Below are 17,580 nucleotides of genomic sequence, written 5' to 3' on the forward strand. Positions count from 1 at the left end.
GAAAAACATACAACACCGAAATCATCAATCACAGAGAACTCCCTTAAAGCGATCCAAAGCAATATTGGACCCACAGGTCAATGGGCATCATAAATTAAAATAATTGAGTGTCAAAACTGTCATAATAATCAAACACCAGATGAACTGCTATTGTAATTATCTCTTTATTACAATATAAAGAAAGCAAAGTCCAACGCTCTAGTTTTCAGCCGTGCACACCTGAGCCATTTCATCCCACAAGAATGGAACACGTTCCACGATCTGAAGGTCACGTCAGTTGTTAGGATTTGAATGTTCGCAATTACTTCCTTCCTTGCATAAACTGATTAGTTCTCCTCTTGAGCTTATTTATTTCTGCTCCACCACTGTACAACCACTGTGCTGGTAAATGCTACAGGGATCTGACTCAGCACAATGGAACAAGCTTAAACCAGGCAAAGCTAATGACATTTTTCTTGTGCTCGGGCAAGTGGGAGCTCATTTCCACACTCTAATTTAGCCGCCTGGAGCACCTGGAGCTGGTAGTGGAGCAGGTGCACAGTGATCACCAGGGACAGCGACCGTCAACTGCAAAACAATCTCATCCTCCTATTTACTTCACTGCCCTGGTAACGTCCTTGTATCCCGTAGCATTGAGAATGCAGCGTAAAGTGTAGCTTCATTTTTCTCACATCGGTTAACGAAAGATGGGGATGAGCCAGTGGTGCCATGAAAGGGTTAGAACTGGGGTACGGGAGGTGGGTGGGGGAAGGGGGAGGAAGAGGATGAATATAAGGTTTCTTCCATTCCTCTAAACTGCAAGGGAGTGAGTATGAATATGTGCAGGGGTTAGAGAAAAGCATGCAGACCAGAGTATGAGAGTGTGTGCAAGTGGCGCAGTCCTGTACATGAGTGAGGGCGAAAGCAAATGAGATGATTTAGGCCCAACAACAGAACAAGACCTTGTGTTTATATGGCACACTTCAAGCAGGATAAACTCTTCAGAGGGCTTTTTAGTAACAAGGTCGGACGCCAAGTGAGGGGAGAGGGAACCGTCAAGAAGCTATGTTTCAAAGCGGAACTTAAAGACAGATAAAGAGAGCGTCAGATGGTGAGTACCAGAGGTTAAGGGCATCTGAAGGTTCGAACTTTGTTGCAGTTACGGAGATTTAGTCTCCCTGAATAAGCGCTCTTTAGTTAAATTTACGTAGGGTAAAAAACATTACCCAGTAAAGGGTGCTATATAAATGCAAGTTGTTGTTGAATAGTGCCATGGATCTTTAATGTCCATCTGAATGGGACCTCAAGTAAAATTGTTCTCCTGAAGGAAAGCACCTCCGCCAATGCAGCACTCCCCCAACATTCTCTTGGAGCGACAGTCTAGAGACGGAGAACTCAAAGTCCCGACTTGCAGGTTGAATCCACAAGAGACTGGGGCAAGAGGGCTACCAACTGAGCCAGACTGACACCTACAATTACACCTACAAGCTTTCAAATGTTAGTAAATCTAATTTAAGCAAAAGGTGTGCTCACAACTCTCTGCAATGCCACTAATTTCCTTCGGGGAGCGCTGCTGGGCTGTCGCATCACCCCAAAATAGTTAATTCTGTTCATCAAAGTTTTTTCAAAGAAATCTTTTTTTAAAAAAATAACCACCACAGGCACTAGCCAACTACACTTCAATGGAATTTAGCTGATAGAAGAAAACACTTCAAAATGACCGAGATAATCCTTTCCTTCTCTCCTTTCTGTAGACAATCACGCTCATGTCCAAGAGCATCAAGCAGGTGAACCAAGGACTATGCTTCACATGCAAGCCTGGACAGTAAGGGTTAGCTGCTTATTCAACTGTGGAGCATCATGGATGAGCTTGATATGCGTGAGCGCACACATTCGCGCGCTCAGGGATTACTGTATATCAGTAGCAGGAATCCCAATTGATCTTTCCTTCCCCTCCTCCCTAGTCCTGGGATGCTAAGGCCGTAGGTACCACTGTTTTAACGAAGAGCGATAAATGCAACACAGAGCTGTGATCAAACCAAGAAGGGTTTTCCAAAATGTTATCAGTATTGATCAAGCTATTTATCATTAAAAAAAAAGTTTTTCCTACCAATGTACGAGGTTCTTGGCTTGTCATTTGAGCTCTCTGAAAGATAATGAAAGAGCTCACCTTGCTATTCATTTATTACGCTATCAGAAGGTCCAAGACATTTTTGAAAGAAGAATGCAGTGGAGTTCCGGTAGAATTCACTTTCAGTTTTGCACAAAGCAATAACAAATTGTTCAGTCCAATACAATAGCCTTTTCATCGTGAATGCGTTTGCAATAAACTGATAGAAGAACACGTCAGACACTTATGCGATGGACTGCAACTGTGACAGTGGGTGAAATTAGGCTGATTGTTTACACTCTATGGACTGGACTTTTGGGATGGTTGCCAGTCTCACCTTTATTTTATGATCCACAATGAAACCCACTTCTTAAGAGATAAGCTTGCAGTGCAAAAGATAATTTAAAAAAAAACTTATGTAGTTTCCTGTAATGTCATTTTATTTTCTGCTGATTTTGAGGATCCTGTCAACAACATCCCTCCTCCACACTCGCCATGAGAATGGGCAGTGTAACTCGCCTCTTTACCCCTACACTGCTCCACAAACGAACTTGCATGCCCATCAGGACAAGTGCATTGTGAACAAATTAAATTAGAAAGGATATTTTAAATGCCAGATTTTGGCAGGAGGGGAGCAAATTAAACATTAAAATTATCCAAAAATGCGAATTATGAAAAAAAATCCTCATGATAATCTCCAGATTTAAAACCTTCTGGTTGTTTGGAGGTGAAAAGGACTCTTAATCGCTTGCCAGAAAGATCAAATGACAGAAACATGATGTGAGATTTTGCAGCTCAAGCGTGTTTTCCTTCCAATGTTTGGCAGCTGACCAAATGCAACATTTTTTTGTAATGATGAGTGAAATCAGCTGGAACGGGGGCTGACTGTGTATTAAATACAAATTGTACTTTTGGTTAAAAACAACAAGTCGCAATTTGACCATTCCACGAGAATGAAAGCGATCTGTCGGACTTCAGCATAACACAAAAGATTTCTAATACATCAGGTTGAGCACGACTTTATTATAGGTAGCATTGATGAGCCAATATGTTGCCTACAAAATGCACAGTCATTCCACTTTACAATAAATCCTGTGAAGAGCTTCAGACCCCACCCACACGCCATGTGAAACGCACTGTACCGAACCAAGGATTATTATTTATCACTATTATTATTTTCAGATTTACGCCTCTCTCGACGCAACCAGTGAAAGTGAGGAACGCTGGTGAAATGCAATAACCTTAAATTTTCAGCTTAAAGTTCCGTTAACTGCTGGGCCACTGTGCAAGCTGAAATCGATACGACAGCAATGACAACCACTTTCTTTATCATTTCACATTACTTTAGACCGTCTCTATTCAAGCACGTGTAACCAGTCATTAGTGGGGTGGGGAGTTAACAAATAACAGCAAAAGGGAGCTTGAGTATAGTATGAAAGCGAGATGATGGTAATTAAAAAAATAAACCACCAAATAATTCTAAATCCTGAGCAAATTGTTCATATGATTTTCCACTTGCAATGACTCGCAAAACTGAGCAAGGCAAAAAATGCTGAGCTACAACACCACGCTGGAGTGAAGAAGATACCACAGTACAATAACTACTTATAATTATCAAACATTGAGTAGCAGTTTCAACAAAGTGTCCATTCCATTGTGTGGTGGGTAGTTGGTCAGTTACCTGTTCTCTGCCTTTACTGATGCGGTCAATGAGAAGGTCTGAGTTGCTTCTCTCCTCATCGAGCTCCATCTCCATCTCCGCCAATTTATCCTGAAAACGTTAATCAGGTTGAGTTGAGAGAAAACGTCTCTGAATAACTTCCCAGAACATCTTAAACCCGCTCCTTGCTGAGGTACAGGTACAACGCCTCACTCATCAATAACGCTTCACAGCATACGAACAGGCAAAGATAAAAGTTTTATCGCTATAAATCTATTGGAGAACTGAAGAACTACTGTATTAGAGAAGCTTATTCCTAACTTATCAACAAAATCAGCAATTAAAGCATGTGTTGAACAGGCAATAGAAGCTTCTCTTATTCACCAATTTCTATAAGATACATGGGCAGCATCCGACTAGATTTGCTGCTTTTCATTATATTCTGTTTGTTGGTGCTCTTCAGTCGAACTGTTAAAATGGTCTCAGAAGTATGATTAAAAACATTTTCGCAACAGGATTTCAACATCAATACATGCTCAGTGTTTGTAAACTGCCATTAGCAAATACAATAAACACCAATATTTAACCAACGTTAGAAGATTTATTTTTAACATGAAAGAAATGGTGCATGTGATACTAGAAGTCATTGCCCACACATGCAGACCAACTGGACTGTGTTGATTAGTGAAGTACACAGAGATTCAATCTAGTTTAGCACCAAATGTCGCATTCAAAGTTAGTTTCCAGATGTGGAAAGCCTAGTGAAATTCGATGAAGAGAGAGTAGCTAATTTTAATTGCCGTTGCAAATGTTACCTCCATCTGTTTGACCTGCCGTGATCGATCTTCTTTGAAAAGCTTTTTACTTTCAAGGTCAAGCTCTAGTTCATTCACTGTCTGTTGCAAGTTTAAGCTCTTCTCAACTACTTCATCTCGCTCACAGCGAACGTCCATCAACTCATTCTCCAACTGGTGCATCTGATCCAGAAAAACAATATTCCCACCCCATCAGTATCAGAGCGCTCAGTCACACAGTACACTTATTTGCTCATTGAAACTGATTCAAAGATTTTGACTGTCTTTTCACGAATAGAATTAAAAATAACAATTTCTGCACATATATATTATAGATATATATATATAGGGCTTTGTATATAAATATTTAACATGAATACACACAAACTATACATTGAGTGGAACGGGAGCGAATTTGCATCCAAAATTCCTCATATCCTAAGTATTCCTGAGAGGTGAAAATGGAATGAATACTGGGTATTTTGCCATGACAAGGAGAACAGTCAGGTGACAGACCCACAAGTGCTCTCATCCAAAAGAAAACTGTGTCACAGGTGTGGAAGTCATCTTTCTGCTCTATTTACTGAGACATTACAGGGTGGGGAGAAAAACACATTGATTTACTATCTTGGGGTCCAGCCAATTTAAAAAAAATCCAAATTGATAAAATTCATCATTCACTTCATGGCTATTTGTGGGATATTCCTCATTGCACCTAAAAATACACAGTCACTATACGTTATAATAGAACCATAGAGATTTACAACACAGAAGGTGGCCCTTTAGCCCATTGTGTCTGTGCTGGTTCTTTTGAAAAGCAATCCTTTCCTTCTTCCCATTTACCTGGCTTTTCCCACAACGCCCCTATAGCTTACTCTTAATATGCATATAACCCATGAAGTTGCCTGAGACGTTTCAATGATGTGATGAGGTGCTATATCAAATGCAACGATTATTACTGCGTTGTTATCAATGAACAGGAATCCGAAGGTGATCATTATCAGTCCGGCACGTAGTTCCCACTTTTAACCAATAGATGGTGACAGTACGACAAGCACTTACACTAGGATTCCCATCGATACCGATCAACTCCTATACCCAGCACAAAAGCACCATGACCTCCAGAAATTCTCTCTGATTAAATTAATGGCATTCACCGAAATATCAAAGTGCGCCTTAAGTCTTGAGCCGTTAAGCACTGAAGGTTTACTGAACAGTCACTCGTTTCTGTGCAGTGCACGGCAGGGTGGAGGGGATAGGGCAGCAGGAGTAATCAGAGCCAACATCCAGATTAAAAGGGACGAATTCATAAACTTGGCTCGGATGAAGAAGGCCCCTTAGCCACACACAATCCCATCGCGCTCTCTCTCTCTCTCTCTCCCCACCCCACCACCACCTCCGAAACATCCACTCTGCCGTTCTCCCATCACAGCAACAAACTGTTTTTTTAAAAAATCCTCACAAGCAATGCAGCTGGTGGGCCAGAAAGAGGCAAGACCACATGAAAGTCTAATCAAAACATCACTATCTGATGACCTCTTTAGAGCTCAGTAACTCCCATTGCTCCACAACCCTTTGCCCTAATCAGAAAGTATGGTTTCCTATCTCGTTGATTAGAACCATGAACACCTCGGCTGAATAGCCTGGTACACTTTTTTGGGGGCAGTCGGGTGTCTGTCACATGCAGAAATCCATCTCCGCGCTTAAGAGTATCCAAACCAATCTGAGAATTCCATGCATCCCACCTACACATGGCAATCCCAGAGATAAGATTGTCGGAATGGAATGCGCACTCTCTCCCGGGAGGGACACATTCCAATGCCTTGGGATGTCCTCCTGACGTGAAAGGCTCTATGTAAATGTAATTTGTTGTCCCTAGTTCCAGAAAATTATTAGGCACAGGTCGGCAAGAGCCGAGGCTTGAGGATTGCAGACTGTGATTTGGGGCAACTGCTGGAGTCTAATCAGCTAAAACTTTGTAAGTTGCCATTGAGAGCACTGTCTGGCGAGCTTTCCATGAACTGGGTCACACAGGAAGAATGACTGCTTGGGTGAGGGACTGGAGGGCAGCCCACACCCACTGACCTGCACGAGTCATCGGCTTCTGGAGAGGAAGCGAGAAAAACAGAAGGAAACAAAAGGGTTTTCCCTTCGGCCAGCGCTTGCTATAGAGCCTGACACTGAAAATGGCTGCTGAACTCAGTGCATCATCATCTCTTGTCATGTTCAACAAACAAATAAACAAACAAACAAATAACAACAACTTGCATTTATATAGCGCCCTTCATATGGGATAGAACCTCGGGAGTGCTTTATCCTTGTCCCTTTACCCAAAAGAAGTGCACAAAGGCCAAAGATATCCAGGGGAATTCTGTGTATATGCTAAAAAACTGAAACTAGGAACCCTAAGTTCTCGTACAAATTACACAGTCGCTACACTTTAGGTCTTCCTGATATGAAATGTGCCACATCAAACGCAGCAATCATTATTGTTTATGAGTACATTGCAAAATTAATGTTAGCGCTTAAATCTGTCAAGACTCAAGGGCAATGCTCTGGAAAGCAATGCTTTGCATTTCCTTTAACAGTTCCTCTCAGCAATCAATACTGTTTTCGATGGTAAACGGCTGGGCAGCTTTGCGGATTGAATCTTATGCTAAACGTTTAAATGTGTGCGTCCACGCCTTAGAAGGCACTTCCCATTTCAACCCAATGGAAGCAAACGGGTTTCTTCTTTCAGAGAAGAAAACTTTCATTGCAACCCAATATTTTTTAAAACGTTAAAAAAAGTAGTGGCCCGAAACATTTGCCGTTTCACATAGAGTGGCCCAACATATAGAAGCGGAACTAATGTTTCTCCCAAATGGAATGCTGGTAAGCCTTTCACTGAAAACTAGTTTCACAAGCACAGTCATACTGACCGTGGAAAATGAGGCACTCTGCCAAAGACCCATGCTGTTTGAACGAGTTTAGCCTGTGGGCTTTGAGCCGAAACTCAATCATGTTTTTAACTGTGCCTGATTAACTCTCGACTGTACAGAGGTTTATTTTTTCTTTAACTCTGACAACTCTGTCGACGTACAGTTACCAGCTTCCTAGGGTGCAGTGGACGCAGATCAAGCATTTAACTACAACTCCTGGCTTTTTAGTCTCGCTTCCTTCCCCCCTCCCAACCCCCCCCACCATTCACAACACCAGTTGGGGGATTAATTGGGCTAACTTTTCTGATGTGACCATGTCAATTGTCAGGCTTCTAGCGATCGATGAGCTCCAAATCGAACCTGTCAAAATTGGTTTTGAGGCAATAAAAATGAGCCCTTTTTCTTCTGCCTTTAATTCTCTCGAAAACAGACAGTGAGAGTTGTAAAAAGAACAAAGGTTAGAAACTAGGCGTAAAACTCGAAAGAAGAACGATGGGACAAGAAAGGGAACATAGAATGAAAACGGGAAGATGGGTCACTACAGGTAAATGTGTCATACTGTTGTACTGTTAATAAAAAAAATGATTGTTAGAGTTAATATTATAGTACAACACCTACTCCTGATGCTTGGAGTAGTTTTGGTACTGAAGTGTTAGTAGTTTTCCTTGTGTGCAAGATGCAAGCTAAAACGTGCAAGTCCAGTTGGCACCAGAGGTAGAAGTCTCTGCGGTTCAGTTATCGTTCAAAAGGTTAATGCATTCATCTTGGGTGTTGTTTTATCCCCCAACAAAACTACTGTATATCGTAATGCCCACTCGATACTGCAAATAGCTAGGGCACTGGTTTGGAAATGACAGCTCAATGCGAACATATTTTGGAGAACATTTTTGCATATTAAATCGTTACATAGCAGGAAGAGGGAGGGTATTTGAAGTATGGGGTGGGGGAGGAGAATTAACTATCCAAAATGCTTGTTTTATTATTTTCTATGACTAGCTAATTCAAAATCTTATCTCAAAAGGGTGGAATCGTGTACGTATATAAATGATATGTGCACGCTGTAAAAAAAACGACATTTTGATTATTTTACAGCAACATCACAGGAACGTTTGAGGAATGCGTTTGACGGACGGTGAACAGCCATGGTTCCAACTTCCAGGCGCAACAAATATTTCTAACCCTAATCCTTATCAGCTGATTACCATTCGCCTGTCTTGCGTTTGGCAAAAGGAAGTTAAACACACACACGTCGAGAGTTTGTCCCAACTTTCTACTGCACTGAAATTTCTTTTGAAAGTCCCACGGTCAAAGGTTAAGTAAATGGAGTTATCTAGAATTACCTCATCCTGCAGTTTCTTGGTTGCCTGTCGAGATTTCTCTGCCTCCAGGGTCTTATCTTTCATTTGCCGCTGCAGATCAACCACTTCCCTGCGATTCCTTTCCTTCCAGTCGTCGAGCTCTTTTTGCAGTTCAAGGGTCGACCTCTGAAAATCTCTGGTCATCTCAGAGCCCTGAGGAAATTGGTGTGGGCGTAGGGGCAAGAGCAAGGGGATTATAAAAAGACATTTCTTTAAAATGGGCTAGTAAAATCAAGGAGGAAAAGTAACCATGATGCCTCATTGCGCACTCAAATCTTTTTTCCAGAACCACCTCTGCTAATGGATATCTCTTCATTGGGTATGCACGGTTTACTGTTTCTCATTCGAATATTTAAATCCCTTACATTGATGTAATGTTGGTGCCTGTTTGATTCCTTAGCTAAAGTTGGTGGTGGTGGTGGTAGACCACATCAACCACATCCCCATAGTGGTTCAGCTTCTGTCCACCAAACAAACTGGGGACAAGTGTACACTTGAAGGACGAAACATCACCAAATGTGCTCAGTGATGACGTCACTGGCTCGCTCTACGCACATTTCTCTATTCTAACTTGCGCATTCACGCACACGACCTGCACAACTCCCAACATACACCCAGCGACGGAGAGGAGGAACCACCATTTATACCTTGGTCGGCTAATTCCAGAGTCCGAAGCTCAACGAGCCATTAGAGTGACATTCATCAATGTTAGCCAAATGGCCTGCATTGAACCGTGAAGCGCTGACATAATAGGGGCCCAACCTCTTTCTGAAGCTTCTCGATTGTCTTTTCCAATTGTCTTCTCTCGTCTTCCATCTCATTCTTCGTTTTCTTTAAGAGATCCTTCTGACCCGCCTCTGCCTTCATTCTTTCAATTAAGTCATGATATTCCTGCGATCGCTTGTTCAGGCTTCTCTGCGGTGAAAATCAGAGGGAGGTTATGCTTTTGAACCAGTTATTTGGGCTTTTTTTTTAATATTTGCGGATTTCCCACTCCTTTGAGATGAGGAACTGGATTTTCTCAACAGCTTCCTCTATTTGGCTAACACCAGTCTGTTTCATGACCCTCCACTCGATCCATCCCACCCTCAATGGGCGAGCATTCAACCATTCTGTCCCCGACTCTGGAACTACACCTTGGAGTATCTCTGGCCCACCTCTCCTTCTCCACCTTTAAAGTTCTTTTCGACCTTACTTTCAGTCACGTTCCCCCAACCCCACCCTCCTCAACTTGGGATCCTAGCCAGCTTCAACTGAAAGATCTTGAGACGTCCTTCTGATATGAAAGATGGTATATAAGTGTAAATTGCTTGTTCTCCCGGATTTCTTAATTATGCAAACCCACATTTAAGATATTCCATTTTTAAAACTGTGCGCATAATAATGGTAACAATGCAAAATCATAAAGCGTCTGAGTTCAGTTGAATACCTGGACATCTTCCAAACGATTCTCCAGCACTCGCTTGGCCATTGACATATCTTCCTTTTGGTCTCCAATTTCTCTCAAGGCAGCTTCCAACTGCTTCTTCTCAGTCTGCAAAGTAGTTATAGTTTTTAGGGCATTGAGTTTAATGACCCAGTTCCTTAATTGAAGGGGTCCCCAGTAGCTACATTGCAGTTGTGATGGCTTTAAACTGGGTGACACCAGTTAGAATTGTTCTTGAATATCACTCGTCCTCTCTTGAAGTACATTGGCAGTGTTAGTTGGGTCACCTCATGAAGGGAAGGAATCTGAGCAATAAGTGGGTAACCTGCATAACCCGGGTAACCAAGGAGAGAGATCAGTGCATGCAAAGAAACCAAATGGGACTGAACAGGACAGAACTGCTCTTTCAAGAGGGGTGAATAGTAGGGAGGGTAGGGGTAGGAGGGTGACCTATGGCTTGGTCGAAGAGGGGGGGGTCTTGATACGAGTCTTGAAGGAGATAAGGGAAGGAGCAAGGCGAAGGGAAGGTGGGATGGAATTCCAAAGAAAAACACGCAAGATATCCTCATGAAGAAACAGTTACACACCAGAATAATTTCAGTCACTCTATTTGTGTCACTCAGGTTTAATGTTTCAAAGTGTTTCTCTTCTAAAGTCCTTGATCATAGGTGCTATTATATTGCAGAAACTTTTCTAAAATGTAGTCCTGCAATGAGACTCTGGGAGGCCCAGAGCTTGGTTTCTTGATGGATCAATTACGAGTTCTCCTAAAGTGAATGCTGACCTCGGCTCACTTTTCTCCTCTAAACTTTAATCGCGATGACCTTGGCTGCTTTATTTGTATTTGTATTGCAGGGCTACCTCCCTTGTACATTTGGGAATAACCAGCCACAAAAAATCCACATGTGCAGACTAGATCGATACCCGTGCCGAGAATTCACGTGAAAGACAGATTAAAATGACAATAAATCTATTGATGAACCTGAATACCACCCTGGGGTACACCGCGAGAACAACTAAGAATAAGATCACTGGAGAGGAAAAAAATCACAGACTTCATAGCAGAAAACAGACACTGCACAGTTTATCATTGCAGACATCTCATTTACATACATTGCCCACTTCTAAGATTTATCGGGGCATTTTATGGCTATACTACTGTATGTGGCATAGCATCCATTATGTACTTAGTCACACTATTTCACAGTAACAGATGAAACTGAGCAAATAAAACACATTTAAATTGAATACAATTTTGCAGCTCGCCTCAATGGGCAGTGAGCAACATCACACACACACACACACCAGATAAGGGAGTCAGTCACACACAGAGTGCCTTGGGAGCACAAGCCTCTAATTAGATTCACGCTATTGCTCTCAAGGTGGCCTGCAGACTTCCTGATCACGCTCCACTCGCTAAGAAGGAAATTCCTCCCGGACCTTGTACTAACCATCGGTAGTGAGTTTTTAACGTTGTGATGGCTCATCCCGCTGGAGGCAACTTTAATAAGTGTTAAAACAAATTGCTCTAGTGTAATCTCTCCTCCCACACGATGTAAAACTGGCTTGTTTCATACATCTTTCTAAATCAGTGCTTTGTGCAATGTTTGACTGGTTTCTCCTGCCCTTTCTTTTTTTTCCAAAAAAAGAACAAGAGTGAAAAGTGACTCATTCTGGAATATGTTCCACTGTCCTTATCAGCCTGAGATAGTGATTGTTAACAGATTTTTGGAGTGGGGTGTGTGCATGTGTTTGGGTTGGGCCTAAGATCCCAAAAGAGCTCAGTACTGGCCTTGTCCAATGTAAACATACATTTTCCAGCAAAGAGTCATTGAATAGGAATCAGTGACTGAAAACCTGGCCAACTTTCCCCCTCCCTTAGCCTGGAGATATCCTTGTGCTCTAACACCACTCACTATGAGATCAGTACAGTTTCAACTGCAGCCTGGCTGGCCCACATGGCTGAACACCACTACAAATGACCTAATGGTGAGGCCTTGGGAAGCTTCCAATTCCTATTCAAATTTCAGACGGAAAGTGATTTGATACAGGCCAAGGAATAATTACTGTAGCCAATGTACCATGAACCCATCCCTGTTATTTTCTCAATGCGAGACGCTAGTTAATTCTTATATTACATAAATGTAATATACACAAACCGCAGATAAGGACTTGGGGGTGGGGGAAGTTGGGAAGAGACAGAGGTGGAGAAAAACAAAGGACGGAGTGTACACAACACAAACACTGTTTTTCTTGTAGAGTTACCTCCAGACGTGTAACTTTATCCTTCAGCTTGCTCTCTTCTTTCCTCATGTCAGAAATGATTTGATTGAGTTTGGCAATTTCTGCCTGCAGTTGAGCGACTTTTCTCTTCAAGGTCTCATTTTCGTCCGCGAGGTGCTTTGCGTGACCCTCAGCAGTGCTCTTTGCTTGCTCGGCTGCATCTTTTCCCTGCTTTAGTGCACTTTGGTTCTATTGGAAAAAGTTGAGTCAAAAAGCCCATCAGCCTTTAATATTCGCATGTGACTTCAGGCAAATACAAGAAGGATGAAACACATTAGTCATGAACTGTGCATTAAAGAAAGGTCACTGCTGACCTCCACCAATCGTCCAGGAGATGACAGGACCTCCCTCAGTGAAGAATTAATCCATACCCACCAAAGGGTCACAGGTTCGATCCTTGGCCTGTGCTGAATTAACTGATCTCAGATAGGGCAGAACACAAGTTGAGGCTTTAGTATATCTGAGTAAGAGAGGGGGGTTTAGTGGGGGAAGATGGGTAAACAGCAAACTAAACCTCAGCCCTGGGATGCCAAGGTGAGTGCTCTCCAGGAGGTGTATTTATGTGAAGATCAGAATTGGACCCAGCTATTAATGACACTGCTCACTCCATCTACCATCCAACACTGACTGTCTAAACTCAAAGGTGAAAAACGTCCGAATGGGAAAGGTACATAAGGAGGGAAAGATTGCAAATTACACAAAATTAAATTAAAAACAACCCGATTACTATTTGTGAATTCTACAGCCAAGTGTGAATCATTCTTATATCAGTAGATTAACAAATGTGTTGACTTATGTATTTTGCGCTATCAGTCTCCGGTCTTTAATTGGACGCATGTTGCACATATTGTTGATTTTGTCTGGTAATGATGGCACCCATCTCCTGGTTAAGCTGATAATACGCAGGAAGCATTTATTGGTGAGTCTGGGAATCGCGAGATCCAGGAGTTTCCAAGGCGGTGGATTTGGCAAAGAAGGGGTCAAATGCAAAGGCTTTGGTATGGCGAAAGGTTTCTTTCAGAAGCTGCTGCCTGAACAGCTCAAGAGTTCTAATGAGCAGTCCCTACTTGAAGGCAAAGATTCGAGTGAAATGAGAAGAAAGGTTGTTGTCACATAGTAAAAAGAATCTTTTCCATCAATGCACTGTTACTCATAAACTTAACCAGAAGGAGTTCTTACTAGGGGCAAACAGATTAATTATGCACTTCATATATATATGTATACATCTCATAATTGTATATAAAACACATACATCCGCCATGCTTTTATTATATGCTTTGTGTTGCTATTTATTTGTGAATAAAGAGGTCTGTAAACTTTTGGTTTACACAAGAATACAGGGATTGTGAACCAAAGGGTCAATTATAATAATAATCCTTGCATTTGAATTTCTATTACAATTCTCTGATATCTCAGAGAATTCAATTCAACTGAAAAATATCTGCTAGATGTTACCATGCACCATTCTCGCTTCTGATTCCATAATTAGCACTCTCCAGACGTTATCAAATGGCATATGGTCCCATCTCATATTTCAGCTTTCTGAAAGGAAGGGGAATAATCTCCTGTATGCCCATTTTTCCACAACAAGAAATCCTTTATGATGGCTTGCTATTCATCAACAACATACGTCTCTGGTGTACTGACCCTCATCAGAAACAGCAGGAAGTGGACAACCAGAAGGCTTTAGGATTTTCTTTGTAAAAAACAAAGTACTTCTGCATAACCAAAAGGGCAACCTGGAAACTGCAGGAAACAAGGGGAAAACTGATAAAGCCAGAGGAACAGTTTGATCACTTCCAGGATATCCACAGGCTTTTCTTAGGACTGTTTTGATGAAGATCTTATAATGTACACCCAATGAGACAATTTGTCTTCTCTATCATGTGATGTTCCGAGACTTAATAAAAAATAATCCTCACATGTATTAGGTGGTAGGTGTTATTTAATAGGTGGGATTAGAACCCCCCGATCATTCGATTAGATTGATTCTCGGTGTAAATAAAGTCAAAGTGGGAGAGTTAAGAAAAAGCTGCCTTTGACTCATTTTAAACAAGGCTATTCTGCAGGAGGGGCGTTACATAAATACCAGTTGTTGTCGTCGAAAGTGGAGTTTTTTTAAAAAAGAATGCAACTTATATTTACATCGCGCTTTTCACATCAGGAGGATGTCTCAAAGCACTAAAACTGGGCACCTTGACATTTGAGAATTCAACTACTCTTTAATGTTGAAATATGTAATTATATACATTTTAAATAGATGATTTGCACCATTATTTTATGCACTATTTAAAATCTGTAAAAGCAGATGCGATGTTAGTACTGCTCCCAATTGCAACAGGGCAAAATACTTGGTTGACATCTGCTCAGAACACTAGAGTCAGCAAAGCCGTTTTAAAAAGAAATGACCTGGTTCATGTTTAAAGCGCGCTGGAGAGTGTTTGAAAACTTGAGGCAGCTGAGCGGTTGATTATTAAAATTTTGGTTTCCAACAGTGTGCACTTTGGTGGTTTCTGACTGTGTGAATATGCCAACTCACAGGTGTACTGTTTGTATCAGCATGAGGGGGGGAGTGGGGGTGGTGGGGAGAAACTGGTTCTTTTCCTTCCCTTCTCCCACCCACCTTCTCCCCAATGCAATAATGCTGCAACCAATTGTACAACACCTACTGGTTCCCAATTGAGATCTACATTAAACTCAGTAAAATGTGAGGAAATGATATGTACAGAAGATAAAATAATACAGGAGGATAGTAAATCCTCCAGGATTCTACCCCGTGTGAAGGGCGATATATAAATACAAGTTGTTGTAGTTAACGTTCACACCGTGCTTAAGTTACAATTCAAAAGGCGTGGCTTATAAAAGACCATCTCTTCTCAAACTTCGATGTGTTTAAGCTTCACTTAAGATCAATATTTTTGCAACTGAACACAAGAATGTAGCTCCCGACACAATGCTGACTGGCACACAATGAAAACGCTACCGTTCACAGCAATAAAGGGAAGGTAACCACGGAGGGAGCAGCATTGAGAGCTTCCAAGATGCCTTCTGTACTTTGAAAGAAGCTCTAGTCTTTGGGAGTTAGATGGTGTTTAGAGATTGTGCTCATCTGTTTATTTAGAATATCTTGAAGATCTCAAATCTGCCTTGTGCACATTCCTTTTCAGCTGCCTGACAACACAGCACTTTTTCCAACAGCTCTGGTTTGGAAGAAGGCAAAGATTTCAAGACAAAACATTTCCGGCTTCACAATAATGTGCAATACGGGATTGGCTGTCACACACAGCCAGTGAAGGTAACCATTGCAAGTGATTTAAAAAAAAACATTTTACATTTTTAACACAACATTTTGTTTAAGACCTTTTTTTTTAAATGTAGCGCAAAAGGAGAATTTTAGTTCTTTGGAAACGTATTCTCGATGTGTGCTTACACAAGGGATCCAATATAATTCAGGCGTTACTAATCTGCACTGCAATTTAGTTTATTCCCTTTATAATACACTTCTTCCCTAAAGCAGCTAATTTGTCAGATGGTATTAAATTAATGATGCATGTACAGTGGCAAACAAAATAGTTAAAGGAAGAGCTCTAATCTGCATAAACTATTTCCAACAGATGGATTGAGATTCTTTTTATTGGGGGGAGGGAGAGGGGGGAGAAGAGTGGGAGTATGTTTAAAGCCTAGATCCAGAGGTCTGACAATTTTACTCCATACTCAAGACTGAAGTAATATCTTTGCACGATTAATTCCAACCTGTTAAAATTCAGCACTGCCCTACATCAAGAACCGAGGTTTACAGCTTCAGTATAATAAACACATTTCACAGGGATGACTTCCTATTGAGGAATGCAGAAGTGCATGTTACATTCCCACTGCCCATAGCCCACACACTATCTCCTGCTAGCTTTACTCCCCCATCTACGTTCTGGAATTCTGTATAACGCAGGCCTCCCCGAAGAAGCAACTGGCAAAGACAACGCTTTGATATTCCAATCAAATACTGGAGACTGTATCTGGCCCGTGACAGCGAGCTAGGATGCGTTCTTTTGAAGAGAGTGCAAGAACTGTCCAAGTGAGTTACAATGATCTTTTGTACATGTGAAAGAATGCCTGGAACGCCCCTTCATCAGCAAGATATTTGGTTTACTCTACGGGCACGTAGCTGGCAGACGCTCAAGTAGTGTCTTTTAATTCTGAGGCAGGGTGAGTTTCTCCTTACTACCAAGTGTCAGGTTCACATGTGAACCGTTTTCGGTTTCAACAGTCAAAATCCTGGCCTGTGAATATTTTTTAAACGACTCATACTCCAGCTTGCATCAGGTTTCAAGCAAAGGTCATCGTAGTTTGCTAAAAATTTCCCTCCACTCCCCCCACCTCATGTATATCAGTTCAGTGAATATTCCTGAGAAAATCAATAGGGCTTTTTTTTATTCATCTAAAATGTGTTTTCAAATACTGTATGTCTAAGTGTTGTTCATTTAAACAACTGATCTGAAATGGTTAAGCATCAAGTAATAAATACTAGTGTTGCAACTATTTATAAGGAACATTTTAATAATCTATAATAATAATCCTTGCATTTGATGTATCACATCGTTGCGACGTCTCAATGCGCTTCACAGGATCTTACTATGAAGTATGTTGTAGGTGAATGTGGCAGTCCAATTTGCGCACACACACGTCCCACAGAGAATTATGAAGTGAGTGAGTGACCGTCTTTTTTAAAATGGGGGGATTATTGGCCAGGACATTGGAAGGAACTTCCTTGCAAATTTATGGGATTTTTCAACATAAGCTTGGTAATACAGCGTAAATAAGAGAAAATAAATCTCATCAGCTAAGAAAGATTGTATTTTGATTTCTGTTTTGTTATTTTCCCCTCCCTGTAGAGACTTTGATGTTTAGCTGTGCACACACACAGCTGGGAGTCAATCTGTTGATCGCGGAGACGAATAACTCCACAAGAAATCCTGAAAATTCTTATCGGATCGCTCTAGGATACAACGGAGACGGGAACATTCTGTACCGTTCCGGCATGTAGAAATAAAG

At 41.5% G+C, this 17,580-nt stretch overlaps 1 protein-coding gene across 3 annotated transcripts in view; it reads right to left on the bottom strand.

Moving 5' to 3' along the window:
• Window positions 1–17,580, bottom strand: part of cgnl1 (cingulin-like 1) — a 55,147-nt gene that overhangs the window by 6,111 nt on the left and 31,456 nt on the right. For 2 of the 3 annotated variants that reach the window (XM_042344066.1, XM_007906483.2), the window contains exons 9-14: window positions 12,514–12,720; window positions 10,252–10,356; window positions 9,585–9,737; window positions 8,805–8,975; window positions 4,565–4,726; window positions 3,771–3,860 (exon numbers count right to left, since the gene is read on the bottom strand). In XM_042344066.1, coding sequence (XP_042200000.1) covers window positions 3,771–3,860; window positions 4,565–4,726; window positions 8,805–8,975; window positions 9,585–9,737; window positions 10,252–10,356; window positions 12,514–12,720 — 888 coding nt within the window. The remainder of the gene's footprint in view (window positions 1–3,770; window positions 3,861–4,564; window positions 4,727–8,804; window positions 8,976–9,584; window positions 9,738–10,251; window positions 10,357–12,513; window positions 12,721–17,580) is intronic. The other variant, XM_007906490.2, reaches the window with a different exon arrangement.

This window comes from Callorhinchus milii, unplaced genomic scaffold, assembly GCF_018977255.1.
Source record: "Callorhinchus milii isolate IMCB2004 unplaced genomic scaffold, IMCB_Cmil_1.0 Scaffold26, whole genome shotgun sequence".
Lineage (NCBI taxonomy): Eukaryota > Metazoa > Chordata > Chondrichthyes > Chimaeriformes > Callorhinchidae > Callorhinchus > Callorhinchus milii.